Source organism: Caenorhabditis briggsae (genome assembly GCF_000004555.2).
Source record: "Caenorhabditis briggsae complete genome, chrI, whole genome shotgun sequence".
NCBI lineage: Eukaryota > Metazoa > Nematoda > Chromadorea > Rhabditida > Rhabditidae > Caenorhabditis > Caenorhabditis briggsae.
Window position 1 is genome coordinate 10663106 of NC_013489.2, and position 15876 is coordinate 10678981.

Sequence of the window (15876 nt, forward strand, 5' to 3'; positions counted from 1 at the left end):
GCTGATCTGATGTGCGCAAAAGCACCCTATGATAAGCCACTTCTGGTGCTGGCACTGGCTAAACAATTGTATCAGGACGAGCAAAAAGACGCGGCGATTAGAGCCTTGGAAGAGTTGGCAAATCATTGGAACAAACGAATAAATCCGATTCCACATTCAACTGGAAAAGAAATGGTGCCTCCATCGACCAAAGAACCAGGAAGAATTTGTGCGAAAGTGCTCCTGAAACTCGGAGAATGGACAGAGCACAAAGCAAGAAATGCGAATATTCTGGTAATTACTCTTCTTTGTTCAATCAATTTTGCAATCATATTGTATTACAGCCAGCCGGAGAACTTTCATTCGTCCAACAACAAGTTTCACCGCCTTATCGAACTTCTAGAGACAACCGTCCACCAGAGACTATTGCATTCGAGAATACCATAAACTTTTATCAACAGGCTGCGAAATATGATCCAGATTGGCACAAAGTATGGCATAAGCTAGCGTCAACACACTTCTATGCAGTTTGCAGAGAACGGCCGCATCCGAGGTATTTGATTCTTTTTTTACACATAAATTGTTATATTCAAATTGCAGAATTATTCATCAAAAAGAGAAGCCGCCAGTGCTTTCGAAACAGGTTCCCGCATCGAAACGAGCAATGCCAGTGATCAAGCCAGCATCACCGCCACCGCCAGCTCAGAAGTCTCCACAGCCTGCTGCATTCCATAGTAGCACAAATACGGAACCACTATCTGGTAAGCATTTATCTAAGTAGATTGTAACTCTTGCGAAGTTTATATAGATTGCCCTGTTCCACCACCACTTGGATCACTCATCGGACTTGGACCAATGCCGAACTTCTCATCTCCATCTCCAGCGCAACCATATCACCACCATCCATCTCCACTGGCATTCCCATCTGGAAACACGATGTATTTAGAGCATGCTGCTCAAGCTGTTACATGCTTCTCAAAGGCACTCATGACCTCGCCTGGATCTCGACTTGAGGATACTCTTCGTTTGATGCAACTGTGGTTTGACTTTGGAGAGCATGATAGTGTCTATTATGCACTTTCGGATAATATTTTCGATCTTCCCGTTACCACGTGGCTTGAAGCGATTCCTCAATTGATGGCTCGTCTCGATTGTCCTCATGACCAGAGGAGCGTCCAGTTGGTGCTTCGAGTGCTTGGGGAAATTGCAAAGCATCGACCGCAAGCAATCATCTATGCATTGACAGTAGCATCGAGAAGTTCCGATGAGCATCGTAGTAAGAATGCGCATATGGTGTTAGACAAGATGATGGAGTATCATTCGAAATTGGTTGGAGAAGCGAAACTTGTTACCGAGGAGCTCGTCAGATGTGCGATTCTGTGGCATGAGCAATGGCACGACGCTCTTGACGATGCGTCTCGTGTCTACTTCCACGTATGTTATATTCTAATTACCGTTTCCGTTTTTGCAATGAAATTACTCAGAGACGTATGCAGGACAACAACGTACAAGCCATGTTTGACGCTTTGAGAAATATGAACGAAATGATGCAGAAGGGAGCGCCAACGACAATGAAAGAGCACAGTTTCCAACAGACTTATAGTGCAGACCTCAAAGAAGCAGGACAATATGTGATTGCTTTTGAGAGCAGTGGGAATGTCAAGGATCTGAATCAAGCATGGGAGATTTATTGCGCGGTAAACTGTTTCCTCCAAAAGCCTACAAAATCATAGAGCTATTTTTAGGTTTTCAAAAAACTTCGTGATCAATTGGCCACTCTAAACTCACTGGACCTGGTTTATGTGTCTCCAAATCTAGTCAGTGCCAAGGATCTGGAGCTCGTTGTTCCTGGAACTTATGATCCATCGGCACCAATCGTTTCGATTCAGAGTTTCAGCTCGAAAATGAGTGTAAGCAACTATTTAGCTTATCAGGTTCCTTATCTCCCAACTACGATTTCTAGGTCATTACAAGTAAACAAAGACCACGCAAGATGATGATCCGTGGTTCCAATGGACTCGACTATCAATTCTTGCTCAAAGGACACGAAGATCCACGACAAGACGAGCGAGTGATGCAACTCTTCGGACTCGTCAACACCCTTCTCGCCAATAATTCCGAAACGTGCCGAAGAAATTTGACTATTCAGCGTTACTCTATCGTCGCGCTAAGTAAGGATTCCGGATTAATTGGTTGGGTGCCGAATTGTGATACCCTTCACACGCTTGTAAAGGAATATCGAGAGAAGAAGGCCAAGATTCCGCTGTCTATAGAGCACAAAACGCTTCAGAAGCTAACTCAAGACACGGAACGTTTGACGACAATGCAGAAGCTTCAATGTTTCGAGAGTGCTCTTGCTGCCACACAAGGAGAAGATCTTCGTCAGGTGCTGTGGTTGAAGAGTCCAAGTTCTGAAGTTTGGTTCGATCGAAGAACGAACTACACACGATCCGTTGCTTGCATGTCTATGGTTGGATATATTCTAGGACTTGGAGATAGACATCCATCTAACTTGATGCTCGATCGTCTGACCGGAAAAATCGTCCACATTGATTTCGGAGACTGTTTCGAAGTGGCAATGCTTCGTGAAAAGTTCCCAGAGAGAGTACCATTCCGATTGACAAGAATGTTGATCAATGTGAGTTTCTAATTCTGTGACTTTTACGATATCATGTTATAGGCAATGGAAGTCACTGGTCTCGACGGTGTTTTCAACTACACAGCTGAACGTGTTCTGAAGATGTTGCGTACAAATCAAGAATCACTTCTAGCCGTTCTGGAAGCCTTTGTCTATGATCCAGTTATCAATTGGAGGCTGGTAGAAGGAATGAAAAAGGATCCAAAAGCGAAAAAGGAGCCAGGAGGGGGTAGAGCACATGTGATTGCTACTGTAAATGCGGTACTTCCATCGACGAGTACCACTGATTCAATCATGGAAACGATCAAAAGGAAGTTGGATGGTAAGTTTAAATACCATTAAACCTGTGTAATAAAGCTCCTGGTTTTTGACTTTGATCTCAATTATTTTGGTTCCTATGCCAGCTATCCAAAATATGTCAACTGATAAAATGTTTGGATATTATGATAAACTATTTATCAGTCTATGTATTTTTGATATCGTGCATAGGAATCGAGATAATTGAGCTCAAACTTGACCCTATGTTCCTTGAAGGACAGGTCCTTGAAGGACAACCCTTCTATTACAGGTTTACGGTAATTGCTGTTGTTTCTTTTTCTATCAAATAATTTTCCAGGAACCGAATTCGCTCAAAACGACGGATCAAATCCACTGGAAGCTCTTGCAGTTGCTGATCAGCTCGCACTGTTGGTTGAGCAAGCCACGTCTTCAACCAACTTGTGTCAGAGTTATATTGGATGGTGTCCATTCTGGTAGACGAGGATTCCGCCTTATTTAGATACATAGTTTTTCTTTGTAGAATTGTCTCAAATTGTATTTCTTTCTTTTTGTCTCTAACCCATTCTGTTGCGAAATTTACCATCATCGATCACCCACTAAACCTTTCCAAATCGAAACATTCCAAAATAAAGTTTTCTAATGGACCTCCCCTCTTTGCTCAGTTCTTCTTCTCCTTTGGCACCTACTTTTTAATTTCTTCGCCATGACCATAAGCTTTTGAGACAGATTATACTTTTAATTGTATTACCTTCATCCCGGCCCCATCCCGTTTCACTTGTCTCTTCTTTCTTTTTTCTTCTTCTTAAAGCAATACTTTCCCTATGGTTTTCTCATTTTTTCATGTTTAGGAACTAACTCGTATTGTACATACATCTTTTCTTTGTTTATCTAGAAAAAAAAACAAGCGAAAACGAATAATTGTTGTACACTGAATTTTCTTTGTTTTATGGAGTTTTTGATAATGGTGTCAATTACCATTCTATACTTTTTTTAAACTGTTTGGTTTCTTTCAAAGCTTGCAAATCAGGTTTCAGGGCGATGCGTCGGGCTAGGATTCAAATAAAACCAAATGTTGCAAAGGCAGCGAAACAAGCAACTCCTGCTCCGGCTCCTGTTGCTCCTAAAGTCGTTGAGACTGTTCCAGAAGCGCCGGCACCAGAAGCAGCAACTCCAGTTGTTGAAGACGTCGTGATGACAGTCAATCAGAATTCCTCTCCTGATAACGACGAAGAAGCATCGTTGGAATCAATGAAATCTCTTCACGTGGATGTATCGAAGAATCATCAGAATCATGTGCACTTCACAGACGACGTCATCGATCATGACAAAATTCGAAAAGAGCTGGTTACTGCTGCTCATAGCAATGTTTCATTGCTGTAAGTTAAATTCACATTTCCAGCTATTCATCATCCTTCAAATCTTTCAGTTCACCATCCTCTCAGTTCGCCACTCCTCATCCACCAGGTCGTCTGATGACTCCACGTTCTCGTAACGTCTCCATGTGTGAAGACGAATCGATTCTTCAACCCAAACAACAACGCGAAAAGAAGAGATTCTCTGGAAAAGAAGAATTGGACACCAAGACGTGGAAGATGTCCGACTTGACAAGATGGAATCCGAGAAATGAGATGACAAGCTTCAAACGAGAACGTCGTTCTTCGACCAGCTCCACCGTTATCACCAAATCGGAAATTGGAGATTTCGACGCATCTCCACGTATCAATGCTCCGCAAGTGAAAATTGGAGCTGATGGGAGATTGGTAATTGACGAAACAAGTTTGGTTGTCCAATCGGCACAAGTCAACCATGAATCCGTTTGGGAAACAGTTGAAGAGGGGAGAATGGGAAGTAAAATCACTTCCATGTCATTTAGAAATCGAATCTCCCGAAGGCCAACACTTTGGTCAGAAAGGGAAACTGACTTGTTTTATGAAGTACTCCAATGTACAGGGACTGATTTTGGGTTGATGCATCACTACCTCCCACAAAGATCTCGTCCGGAGCTCAAATCGAAATATAATCGAGAGGAAAAGAATAATTGGGCGCGACTTCTAAAGGCTACAAGCCATCCGACACGTCTCGATGGAGAACTCGAAATACGAATCGCTAAAGTTATGGCAGAGATTGAAGACGAAGCTCAGGAGAAAAAAGCGAATCGGGAATTTGAGAAAGAGGAAGAACGGAAAGTTCGAGAACAAATTCGATTGCAAAAAGCCGCTGAGAGAACTGATGAGAAGATCAAAAAGTTGCAAGCAAGAGAATTAGTTCGAAAGGCTAGAGAGCTAGAGAAAGATGCTCGAATCGCACAAAAGTTGCGTGATGTTCAGAATAGGAAGGATGCAGAGAGAGAAGCGAAGGAAAAGACAAAAATGGATGTGAGAATTCTGGCTGACGAAGCAAAACGGTGTGCAATGGAGGCGAAGAAAATTATTACGGAGAAAAGGAAGGCAGAAGCTGAAAGCCGAAAAGAAGCGAAAGTGCAGGCAGAATCTCATAATTTGGAACGAGAAGCCGAGAGAATTATACGTCGCCTGATTCAAGAATCTCAACGGGAAGAACGAAGATCCGCCCAATTGATTAATAGAATTAATAGAAACCCAGCAAAGAAGAAAGGCGATGAGAATGCAGGCGAAGCAGTTGGAGAGGCTGCTCCTGCCGATGCGAATTCCACCGCAGCAGTTGATGATACTGTAGATCCAATGGCTTCTGAAGGCGAAGGTACAAATTCTGAGTCATCTGAATCTTTGGAGAGCAGTGACGAAGAAGCCGTTCCAAACAAGACGGCCAAGAGGGAAAAAGAGAGAATGAAAGAGGCCAGAATTGAGAGGAAGCCGAGAAAGACTGTCACCGAGCACAAACCGGTTTATGTCAATCCGATGGGTAAGTGTTCTTTTCAGAATCTGATTCCCTGGTTTATCTCTTTTTTACAGATGCAAAGTATGCTCACGAACCAGTCAATAAGGCTCTGGAGATGGCATTAAAGGCAAAGGGAACTCTATTCGATAGCGCTGATGAGGATTTCGAAGTGCCTGAAATGGAACCAATGGATACCACTCCTGGACCAGCTCCACCTCCAGCAGCTGCTGTTCCAGTAGAAGAAGAAAAAGAAGAAGAGGAAGAGCCAGTTCCACAATCGGTTACCGATGTTATCGAAGAGATTGTTAGATGCAGAAGCAAGACACCAGTTATGGAAGAGGTGAAGAGTCCATCTGAAGATCATGAGGAGAAAAAGAAGAGACAGCCAAAAAGGAAATCAGAGGAAAAGAAGGAGAAGAAGGAGGATGGTAAGGAAAAGAAGAGCGAGCCGAAGGAAGTGAAAAAGAAGAAGAACAAGGTTCAAGATACTTCAGAGGAGCCTCCAGCGAAAGTGGCAAGAGTGGAAGAAGAGGAAATGAATTTCGAAGCTTCGAAGCCTGGTGAGAAATAGGGAAATCAATGAATCAACGCAAAATATCATTTTTCAGATGCAGTTAGAGGTACAGTTGAAGATTTCATCGACGTCGAGGCCGTTTCCCCGAATCCAGAGAAGATCGATCAAGGTGAATATTGATTTCATAGAAATATAAAAATATCTTTACTACAGAACCGTGCTGCTCTTCCTCCATTCCCTCAACGTCTTCTGCTTCTGTTCCTGCTCCATCATCATCAGAATCCACAGAAGAACTGACTCTCCCAAGCACCTCACTAGCCCGGAGAACCGTTAAGAAGCCAGTTTTCTGGCATAAGAAAAAATAAACTAAATTCTGTGAATTGCCTGTTCCCACATATCTCTGTTCCTTATGAATACCCTCTTTTCTAGTTCCCAAATGCTCCTCCTCTCTCTTTCTCTAGTATCGATTCTATTATTCTTTACGAGTGTTTTCTAATTTAAAAATAACTTTTCGCTTTTTATGATGAAACCTCATTTTTTGAAACTTTAAATTTCTACTGCTTTCTGATGAGTATTACCTATTTTTGTCTCATTTTTCTTCTTTTATCCAACTGCCCCTGGATACACCAAATCTCTCTTTAATTATGTTCTTCCATTCTTTTCATCTGGATCCTGATATTTCGAGAGAAATATCAAAAGGAAATTTAACAAATCCTTCGTTTATTTATGAAGAAAATTGTAGTTTTATCCATATTGAATGTGATGAGAAAATCGGAAAAACGACGCAACTTTTGAGAACGAATTGGCCGGAAAATGATATTATTTATGTGGGTTTTATTAACTGAAAGTTCTAGAAATTTTGAGAATTTCAGATTGTTGACATGAATCAGAGAAAGAGAACTTCAACACTTTATTTCAAAGTTCGATGCGATCGGAAAACACACGAATGGAAATATGCAGATGTTCAGAATAATTTAGAAATTGTAACAGAATATGTTATTTGTTATTCTGTCTGATCTTGTTGTATTTCAGATTTTGAACATTTTCGGAAATATTCATTCTGAGAAAGCCAGTTAAAAAACTAAATATTTATACATTTTTGTAGAGCTATCAGTTGGAGTATTTGGTTCTCCGGGAAAAGCAGTTCTTCCTGGAACGTCTTTGCCAGTTGAATATTCCTAAAATATCAATTACTTTAAGTCGAACGAAAATTATCTCACCACTATTTTTTTTCCAATCCTCCGTTTTTTTCTGTTTCTAAATCTCTGTTTCTGTTCGTGTCTTCTTTGTCTTCGATTGGAACGTGTCGTGTTCTGTCATTGGATGTTTTTCTATCTTTGGGTCTGCTTCCCTGGTTTTTCTTCGGTTCCATTTTTTTCAGCGCCGATCGCTCTCACGATCGTTCTACGCATCATTTTTGATGGTTTCTTACTTTTGATGAAGCGAAGGTAAGGTTATTATTTGGAAAAATGATGGTTCGATCTGGAAAAATATACCTTTGATATGTCATTCTAATTAATTACCTCCTTTTTTTCAATTGTTTTTTTTCCAGCCTTCTGCTTTTTTTGCTGTTTCTAAACCCCTATTTTTTCTCGTGTCGCTAGGATCATTAGTGGCATTAATATAACTCTTCCTGAAAAATTAATATCTTTATCATTCTAACTAACTAATTGTCAGCTATGTAGACTCTCTTAAGATCGCACTTAAATAGTTCTGAGACGATATTACTACTATAAAACTACAGCCGCCGGACAATAGAATCTGAGCTCACGAGTTTGGAGGCTTCAGTCAATGATCGTGGTTATAATTTTGTATACTTAATGTGAAGAAATATTTTTATTTTAATACAATAATTACAGTTAAAATTCTTTTTATGGAAAATGAGAGAGGTTTAGAAGCATCCTATGATTGTTGGTCACATTGTTGGACATTATATAAAAAATGAAACAACTCTAAAAATAATAACAATCCAGTGCCATCTGAAACATCAAATTTTTAACTTTTCAAATAGATTTTAACTTACACATGGAGTCCAGAATCTGTTTAGCCGTTTGTTGAAGCCCCTGAAATGATATTTTGATAGTTAATAAGGGAACATCAAAACTCGTAAATCCACCTCGAGGATTTGAGAGCGGACGAGTTTCACATCTTGGTTTGTGTCCGGGAAGTTGGAAAGCTGAGTTTCAATGAGGCCATCAACGTTGGAGACTGTCGGGAAGAAGAAGTTCAACGGTGGATTACCGTTACCATCGGTTGGTAACGCTTTGGAGAAAGAAGCTTCTACTGGATTTTTTTTGAATTTCCGATCCTCAACGTAGTTGTCCATCGACATCTCAAACATTGAGTCATCATCCGAATCCTCCATCTTCTCCTCATTTGGTTGAATCTTGTCTTCAGCCAAAAGAACAGCAGCTAAATCGGGATTGATAATTGTCTTTCCCTCCTTCAGAACTGCCATTGCCATCTTTGAGACTTCCTCCACCGCCTTATGAATCTCATCCTGAGTTGGCATGTTTGGTCTATAGAAACATTGGAAACCAATCTCTTTCTCGACTTTATCGTCCTGGTTTCTCTTCACTTGACGTACTCGTTTTTGCTTTCCTGGCAATTCTTCGGAAGTTGTGGCAGTCTTGCGTTTTGGGGCCATGTTTGTGAATTCAATAACACTGAAAAGAGAGGACTTGACATGCCAAACTTAAAAACAGAACGATAATAAGGATGAACAATTAAAAATTTATACAAGGAAAGAATACGACAGGCAACGCAAACAGTGTTTTTAGAAATCTTTAAAAAAAAGAAAAGCATCTATTAAATTAAGCATCTATTTAATTCTAATTAAATTAATTCTAATGAATTTCGCCAAAAAAAAAATTAATTCTAATGAATTTCGCCCGTGTTTTCAGTTGATTTCGAGCATTTTAAGGAGTCTGGAGCTCAGTTGTCAAGTTTCGGATTGCTTTGAAACTTTTGGAGGGTGTAAAACAAACTAGATTCAAAACATTGCATTCACAAATTTTTCCTAGTTTTCAGATATTTACCGATTTTCAAAATAACCCCTTGTTCACATTAGTACAAAAATGGGCGGAAAGAGGGATTTTTCAGAAATTGACAAATAGCTGAAAAACTAGGAATTTTTAAAAAATTCTGTGAATACAAAGTGTTCAATCCAAGTCTGTTTTACACCCTCCATACATTTCAAAGCGATCGGAAACTTGATAACTAAGCTTTGGACTCTCTAAATAGATCAAAGTTGCCGGAAATCAACAGCGAAATAAATTTTTATACATTTGTTATTGACCGCTCCCCTAGTACAGACTGGAAGTTTGCTACTGTAAAGCCTGTATTAGAAGGGCCCCTTTAATAAGTAGGCCCCTCTAATGGAAGGGCCCTCCGAAAGAAGCTCGGAAAAATAGAAGGGCCCATGTAATAGAAGGGCGCCCGTAATAGAAGGGCCCTCTTTGAAAAAGGTTTCCCCTTCAAAATGTGCTTTGAAATCAGAAAATTTTCGTACTTTTACAGCGGAAAATATTCCGGGAACTCCACAATTTAATAGAAATTTATTGAAACTCTATTTTTCTATAAAAATCTTGCTGAATTTTGATAAAATTGGCAGATTTTCGTGAATTATGAACGAAACTTCGTCGAGTTTAGATGCAAAATTTTGGAAAAAACTGTCCAGAAAAATAGAAGGGCCCGTGATAGAAGAGCCATCCGGAGACACCTTAATCCTTTTAACCAAGATACCGTAAACACTNTAATAGAGGCCCACGTTGTANTTGCACTGTGAGATCAATTGTCTCAACTTCTGGAAGAGATATCAAAAAGCTGTCAACTGATAAAATGCTTTTCATAATATAAACAACATTTTATCAATTGACAAGTTTTTGATATCTCTGATAGAAACAAACATAATTGAGCTCAAAGTGTGAGTACAGGGTGTGCTTCTATTAGAGTGTTTTCAACCACGTGGCGAAACCTCCAGAAATAACATGTCATTGACATTTTTGTGTAGTTTAGCGGATATGTATGAATTTGCACGAAAAAACCAACTACAAAATGGACGCTCGAATTTCGTTTAGTAGGCTTAAAATTTTTTCAGTATTATCAAACAAAATCTACTAAATTTCTAGTTATCCTAGGTTGACATTTTTTGCCTGAAATAGATGGAAGTGACAAATCTTAGGCCGTTACTGTAAATTCATGTTTTACATGTTCTCTCGAAAATAATCTTTTTTCAATCTCTTTAATTTCTCGTGTTAATTACTCACTCAAGTACCCGCAGAGAGTAGGTAGAATGGAACATATGGCAACGTCGGTGGTGGCGAGATAAGGCATATACACATTTGTGAAACTAATGAACGTTTTTGGACCACCTATATTGATTATTAAATAAGAAAAAATATATGAAGTCCAAAAATAATGGAAGAGAAAAAACTTTTGTAGCAAAAAAGTTGTAGCAAAAAAGTTTGAGCTATGAACAAGTATGAATAAGAAACTGATAAGAAAATAGAAATGCAAAGTTTGAAAACTAGTGTTTCGCGGCGGAAGGTTCGGATCAATAGGGCGCCTTTGTGGACATAATGCGCAACACTTTTATGGTCAAGAGAGAAGGGGAATTCTGGCAATGGTATTTAAGAATAGGAGAGACGGATGGCAAAAACATAGGCGGGATTAGAATATTTACCTAATTTCTCAAAAATATGCATCTGGAAAGTGTGTGTGACAAACAAGATTTTTGCCAAAACCTAAATTCCAGAAAAATGCAACAGTTGCTATTCTCTTGGACCGGGAATAAATCATTTCAAAAACTTTCCAAATGCTTTTTATGCACCATTTCAAGGAAGATAACTTTGACAATCATACCGAGCTCCTGTAGAGACTTTAAAAATTCATTTTCAAAAAGTTATTGGATTTTTATTTTTAAAATCCACTAATGGGCGGAGCCACGATAGTTGAATTTTGTTCCATAATTCTTACAAGGGAACTGTTTTCAGAGGGGCGTTGAGAATTTGCTGTGAGAAGTTCTATAGATGTTAGATGACTATTAAATTAAAAAAATATAAAATAGGTCAATTCATTTTGCAATTTTTGTACAATTCAGAAATCAAAATCCCGATAAGCTGTCTGAAACCTTCACCTCACTTTTTTTTTCCTTGTTTTATACTCAAACTAAAATCTATCGTTTATTCAGAGAAATACCAGATTTTTACGAATTAAACATTAAAATCCTGAGTTTGTGAAATTTGTGAAGATTATTTTACAGTTCTCTATTGTTTACGTTCTAGAAATTTCGAGACTCAAAAATTCAAAACAACTAATGCCTTTCAGCCAATGCCCAACAATTTCCACAAAATTTTTTCATAAAGAGTGAAATATATGACACAAAATCAAAAAGAACAATCAAAAGACAATGAAAAGTGAAAATATTCTGCCGTAATTAATATTGAGATTGAGAAGTTCTGAAATTCTGAGATTTTGAAGTTCTGAAATTCTGAGATTCTGCAATTCGGAAGTTCTCAGATTCTCAGTTTCGGAAGTTCCGAAATTCTCAGATTCCGAAATACTGAAATTCCAAACATCTGAAATTCTAAGAATTCTGAGATTTTCAAGCTCTGAAATGCAGGAATTCAGAAACTTCTTCAAAAAAAATTGTACCCCTGAATCACAAGCGTTGTACCCCTGTATGAAATGGGTTGTACCCCAATTTTCCGTTTTTTCTCAATTTTTCCCAATTTTTCAATTTTCCTCAAGTTTCGTCTTCTAAATTCTAAAATTTGCTAATTTCCGAATTTTCAAAGTCTCGACTGTCTGAAGTTTCGAAGCTGATTATCATATCGATGTAATTGTTTAGTTTTTAAAACAAATGCACACATTCATTGCTGAGAACAAAACAAACAATGCAGATATACGCAAAGAGAATTTTCCAAAATTGTGAAAGATAATTGAAGTGGTGAGACGTTGTGTAGATTCCTCTCGTTTATTGTTTCCTGAAAAAGAATTTGATCTCGAAGCAAATACCTTCAGAATTCACTCACGGATAGTAAAGAGCAACGTTGTTCTTCTCTCTAAACATTCTTGCAGCTGCCAGTTTGTTCTCAACAGTTCCAGATGCCTCGTGTAACTTGTCGGAGACTACTTGCAGCGCCTCTTCTATGCGCATTTCATCGCGAACTTGATCGAAACGAAGAACTAAATTGCGGCACAACATCCTGACAGTTGTTTCATCGACTTCCTGAAGACAAAATTATATTAGAAATTATTTCATTAGGTGTTGCTTACGTTTTTAGGGTGGTTTTCTGAAGGAGACACTGTCTTTGGCTCTTCATTGGTAGTTATCACTGGCGGAGCAGCCTGTTTGCTCTCATTGCTCTTCAAAGAGTCTTCGATAGTCTTGAGGAGACCATAATATGTGATCTGTAAAAACGGAAAATAGTTTAACAAAGAAACTGTGAAAGATAACCCACCAATGCTTTCTCTGCACACTCTCTTGCAAAATTACTTCCATCCAAGCGACACTGTTCAACGGTAGTTTTCAAGTCGTCTATCTTCTGTTTTCTCTCTTTCCATTCGATGACGTCTTCCGCGTAGAGCAGATACTTATCGACAGCAAGCTGTAACATCATATAACTTCGGCGTTGGGCAAGCTTCTACTCACAACTGGGAGTTCTGTAACTCGGAATTCATTCGAAACCATGAAATCAACGGGATCTTCTTGATCCAAAAAAGCCAACTTTTCGAATGCGATCAGACGTTCCTCGTTAGAATATGCCATTTTCATCTGTAACATTATACTTTAACTGATCACCGTACCACGCAAAGCTCACCGCTATCGGTTGTGCTTCCTCCATCTCATCGGCATGTCTCTTGTGATCTCCGATGAACGTGCATCTGGAGCAGAACACTTTTTCATTTGCATAAAACGTCGATGGCTCCTCGTAATTCAATTTCGGCTCGAAGAATCCCGGACATCTTCTGTGACGACAAACGTAGAGAAGCTTATGTGGAACTAGCTCGTGACAGGCGTGGCACTCGGCACTTTTTGCCTTCCACAGCGCTTCTTGTACGGTGGGATCTGGTGCGGGCGCCGGATTCAGATCAACTTGATTGCTGACTTCTTTTTTCGAGAAACAAGGATTTTTGATCATCGGAAACATAACATGATGATCACTGCTCGAACCGACACTTCTGCTTTCACTGCTTACGATTGACATTTTTATCTGCGAAAAAAAAGAAGTTGAGAGTGTTACGAATTATGAGAGTAATAATACAGAAGGAATTTGAAAAAGCAGAGAAATTGTATTATACTTATGCAAGCCAAAAATTAGCTTCTGTACGATTTAATTGCTCGAAGCGGCTGAACATTCTCTCTAGAAGCTTGGGCGGAAAATACGGGAGGAAAACATTGAAAATTCGATAATTTTGTTAGCTGAAATCTAACGAAAACATCGGAAGTTAGCTGAAACTCGCCGTGAAAACTGTCTGGAAACCGAAGATGACTCGAAAAGTTCAATTTCAAAGTGCTTGTGTTTGCGTATTTTCGCCGTTGCTTACCGTAGCCATGAAAGTAAAAACACACTTTTATAACAACACAAGTAATTTATTTCGTTGCTTAATTCGGTTATTAAATAGAAATGCTCATATAATTTAGGGCTTAAACATTCAAAGATTAGAAACAACTGAGCAGCCAATGAGAGAAGGGATCATGTTGGTGGGAGAATAAAGGTGGGGGCAAGAGAACATTTATGGAACGAATTGCGCTCAAACAACAACTTCTTCGGTCATGACTGGCACGACTTCGGTTGGAATTGCAGCGTTCTCCAAGATAACATCCTCTGGTTCATTGATGTTTCGCTCTACTTCCTTCGAGGCTTCAGTTGTCCCGTTGTTCTTCTCATCATTCTTCTCCTCAAACTTGTCCGCTTTCTGTTCAGCACCCGAAGTGCCGTTCCCCATCGAGCTTGCGTCTGAAAATAAACAATAAAACGTAAAAACTCTGAACACTGAACTAACCACTCTCAGCAGCTGGCTCCACTGGTTGCACCGCATTTGTCTCTTCAACCAATGCAGCGGTGTCTAACTGGGATTCGACGACACCTTTGCCGACGCCTTCAACAACAACCTCATTCTGTTGCTCCTCTTCCTCATCCGGATTGGTCCCATCCTCACCCACTTCTTCCTCATTGTCCAGTCCTTCATCTCCAACGTCTTCTTCCTCTTCTTCCAACTGCTCCTCATGCTCCAATCCGCTGAGCTCCTGCTTCTCTTCATTCTCCTCATCGCTAGCTTCATCGTCCTCTTGAACTTCGTACGTCTTCATAACTTTGGCTTGTGGTCCAGATGGACGAGCCGGCGGAATGTGTTCTCTCTTGCGGCCAGAGACGGAATCTGTAAATTATTCAGATAAACGCTTGTTTATTATTATTGTTGTCCGAAAAATTGGAGTTAGAGAGTATTTTTCGCAGTCTGAATACGGTAGGCACCTCGAAGCGGCAAGCCTAAATAGCACATACTCGGTGGAGACGCAGAGAAATTTTTTGTTCAACTGTCTGCGTTAAGGCTTCCATTTCGGTCGGTCGAAAATCGCCGACCGCCGATCAAAACGCGAATTTTTGCGTACGAAGCACTTTATTTTACGACAAACGAGGCATTTAGTGAGTAGTTTGTCGTAAAATACAATGCAGAGTATGCAAACACGTTGATGCGCAAATGCACGAAAACGGTCGGCGCGCCGACCGATCGGTCAGTTCGGTCGGCTATCGGTCGGCGGGGTCGGTGGTCGGTCGGTCGGCTAAATTTCCCGACCGAATGGAAGCCTTAGTCTGTGTCTCGACTCCAATTTTTTCGCACAACCATAATAGAAAGAAGAGCATACCATTAGTTGCTTTCGTGGCACCTGGCACGGACAAGTAAGCTCCCATTGTTCTGAAGAAATGATAGTAGAAAAAGTTACACAGTGATATACAGTGATACAGTGATGTATGTAAAAGTACAATAGCGAGGACTTGAAACCTCGTTAGTAAAAGAGAAAGCAAAACCATATTAAAAATGAATACTTTCAATAAGTGAAATTTTCTAAAGAGACTTTCTCAAAATCACATGGGACTGAATGGAGATCGAAGTATCAAAAATAAATACGGAAACATTATACTTCGTTTTGCAAATGGGGAAATACGAACAGTTCGAAATGATTGTACAGGAAGAGGAAGAGCGAAAAAAAAAGAAGATAGAGAGAGTGTGAATGAGGGATCACGAGAGGAGCCATGAGAAAAAAGTAGAGAACGAACAAATAGAGAGAAATGTAATGTGGAGGTCAGTTTTTTTTTAAAGAACAGGTTGAGTCATGGTCAACGATTTGATGGAGAGATGGAGAGTCGATTAGTGCAAATTGGATGAGAAGATGGGCCTGGAAATTAGAAAACTTTGATTACATTAATAAACTTAGATTGGTTTTGAATTATTTGAATATCCAATCCTACAGTAATCTTACAGTAAAGTTTTTTATAAGCCTTCCATTCCGACGTTTTCCTTATAATGCTATTTACCGTATTCTCTTTAATAGAAGTCAAGCTAACCGGTCAGCTTTGAGCTCAATTATCTCGGTTCCTGTGAG

The 15876-nt window shown here is 39.6% G+C and overlaps 5 protein-coding genes across 5 annotated transcripts; 2 read left to right on the forward strand and 3 right to left on the reverse strand.

Annotated features, from left to right (window-relative positions):
• Nucleotides 1-9: 9 nt before the first annotated feature.
• CBG25377 lies at nt 10-3373 on the forward strand (the record flags this gene model as incomplete). The annotated part of the gene is given in 9 exon segments (XM_045241196.1): nt 10-273; nt 324-532; nt 580-740; nt 758-1413; nt 1476-1676; nt 1725-1889; nt 1943-2617; nt 2660-2939; nt 3234-3373. 9 exon segments carry the CDS (start codon nt 10-12, stop codon nt 3371-3373), a joined length of 2751 nt encoding a protein of 916 aa, XP_045099332.1.
• Nucleotides 3374-3934: 561 nt separating this feature from the next.
• Nucleotides 3935-6631, forward strand: CBG12854 (the record flags this gene model as incomplete). The annotated part of the gene is made up of 5 exons (XM_045241197.1): nt 3935-4272; nt 4323-5776; nt 5827-6312; nt 6361-6435; nt 6480-6631. The coding sequence occupies 5 exons, from the start codon at nt 3935-3937 to the stop codon at nt 6629-6631; spliced, it is 2505 nt and encodes an 834-aa protein (XP_045094986.1).
• Nucleotides 6632-8218: 1587 nt separating this feature from the next.
• Nucleotides 8219-8913, reverse strand: CBG12855 (the record flags this gene model as incomplete). Its single annotated transcript, XM_045241198.1, has 2 exons — nt 8219-8245; nt 8383-8913. The coding sequence occupies 2 exons, from the start codon at nt 8911-8913 to the stop codon at nt 8219-8221; spliced, it is 558 nt and encodes a 185-aa protein (XP_045094987.1).
• A 3330-nt stretch (nt 8914-12243) lies between these two features.
• Nucleotides 12244-13477, reverse strand: CBG12856 (the record flags this gene model as incomplete). The annotated part of the gene is made up of 6 exons (XM_002640269.2): nt 12244-12253; nt 12302-12498; nt 12546-12680; nt 12731-12877; nt 12922-13044; nt 13091-13477. The coding sequence occupies 6 exons, from the start codon at nt 13475-13477 to the stop codon at nt 12244-12246; spliced, it is 999 nt and encodes a 332-aa protein (XP_002640315.2).
• Nucleotides 13478-14024: 547 nt separating this feature from the next.
• On the reverse strand, nt 14025-15184 carry CBG25378 (the record flags this gene model as incomplete). The annotated part of the gene is made up of 3 exons (XM_045241199.1): nt 14025-14230; nt 14277-14651; nt 15139-15184. The coding sequence occupies 3 exons, from the start codon at nt 15182-15184 to the stop codon at nt 14025-14027; spliced, it is 627 nt and encodes a 208-aa protein (XP_045099333.1).
• Nucleotides 15185-15876: the final 692 nt, after the last annotated feature.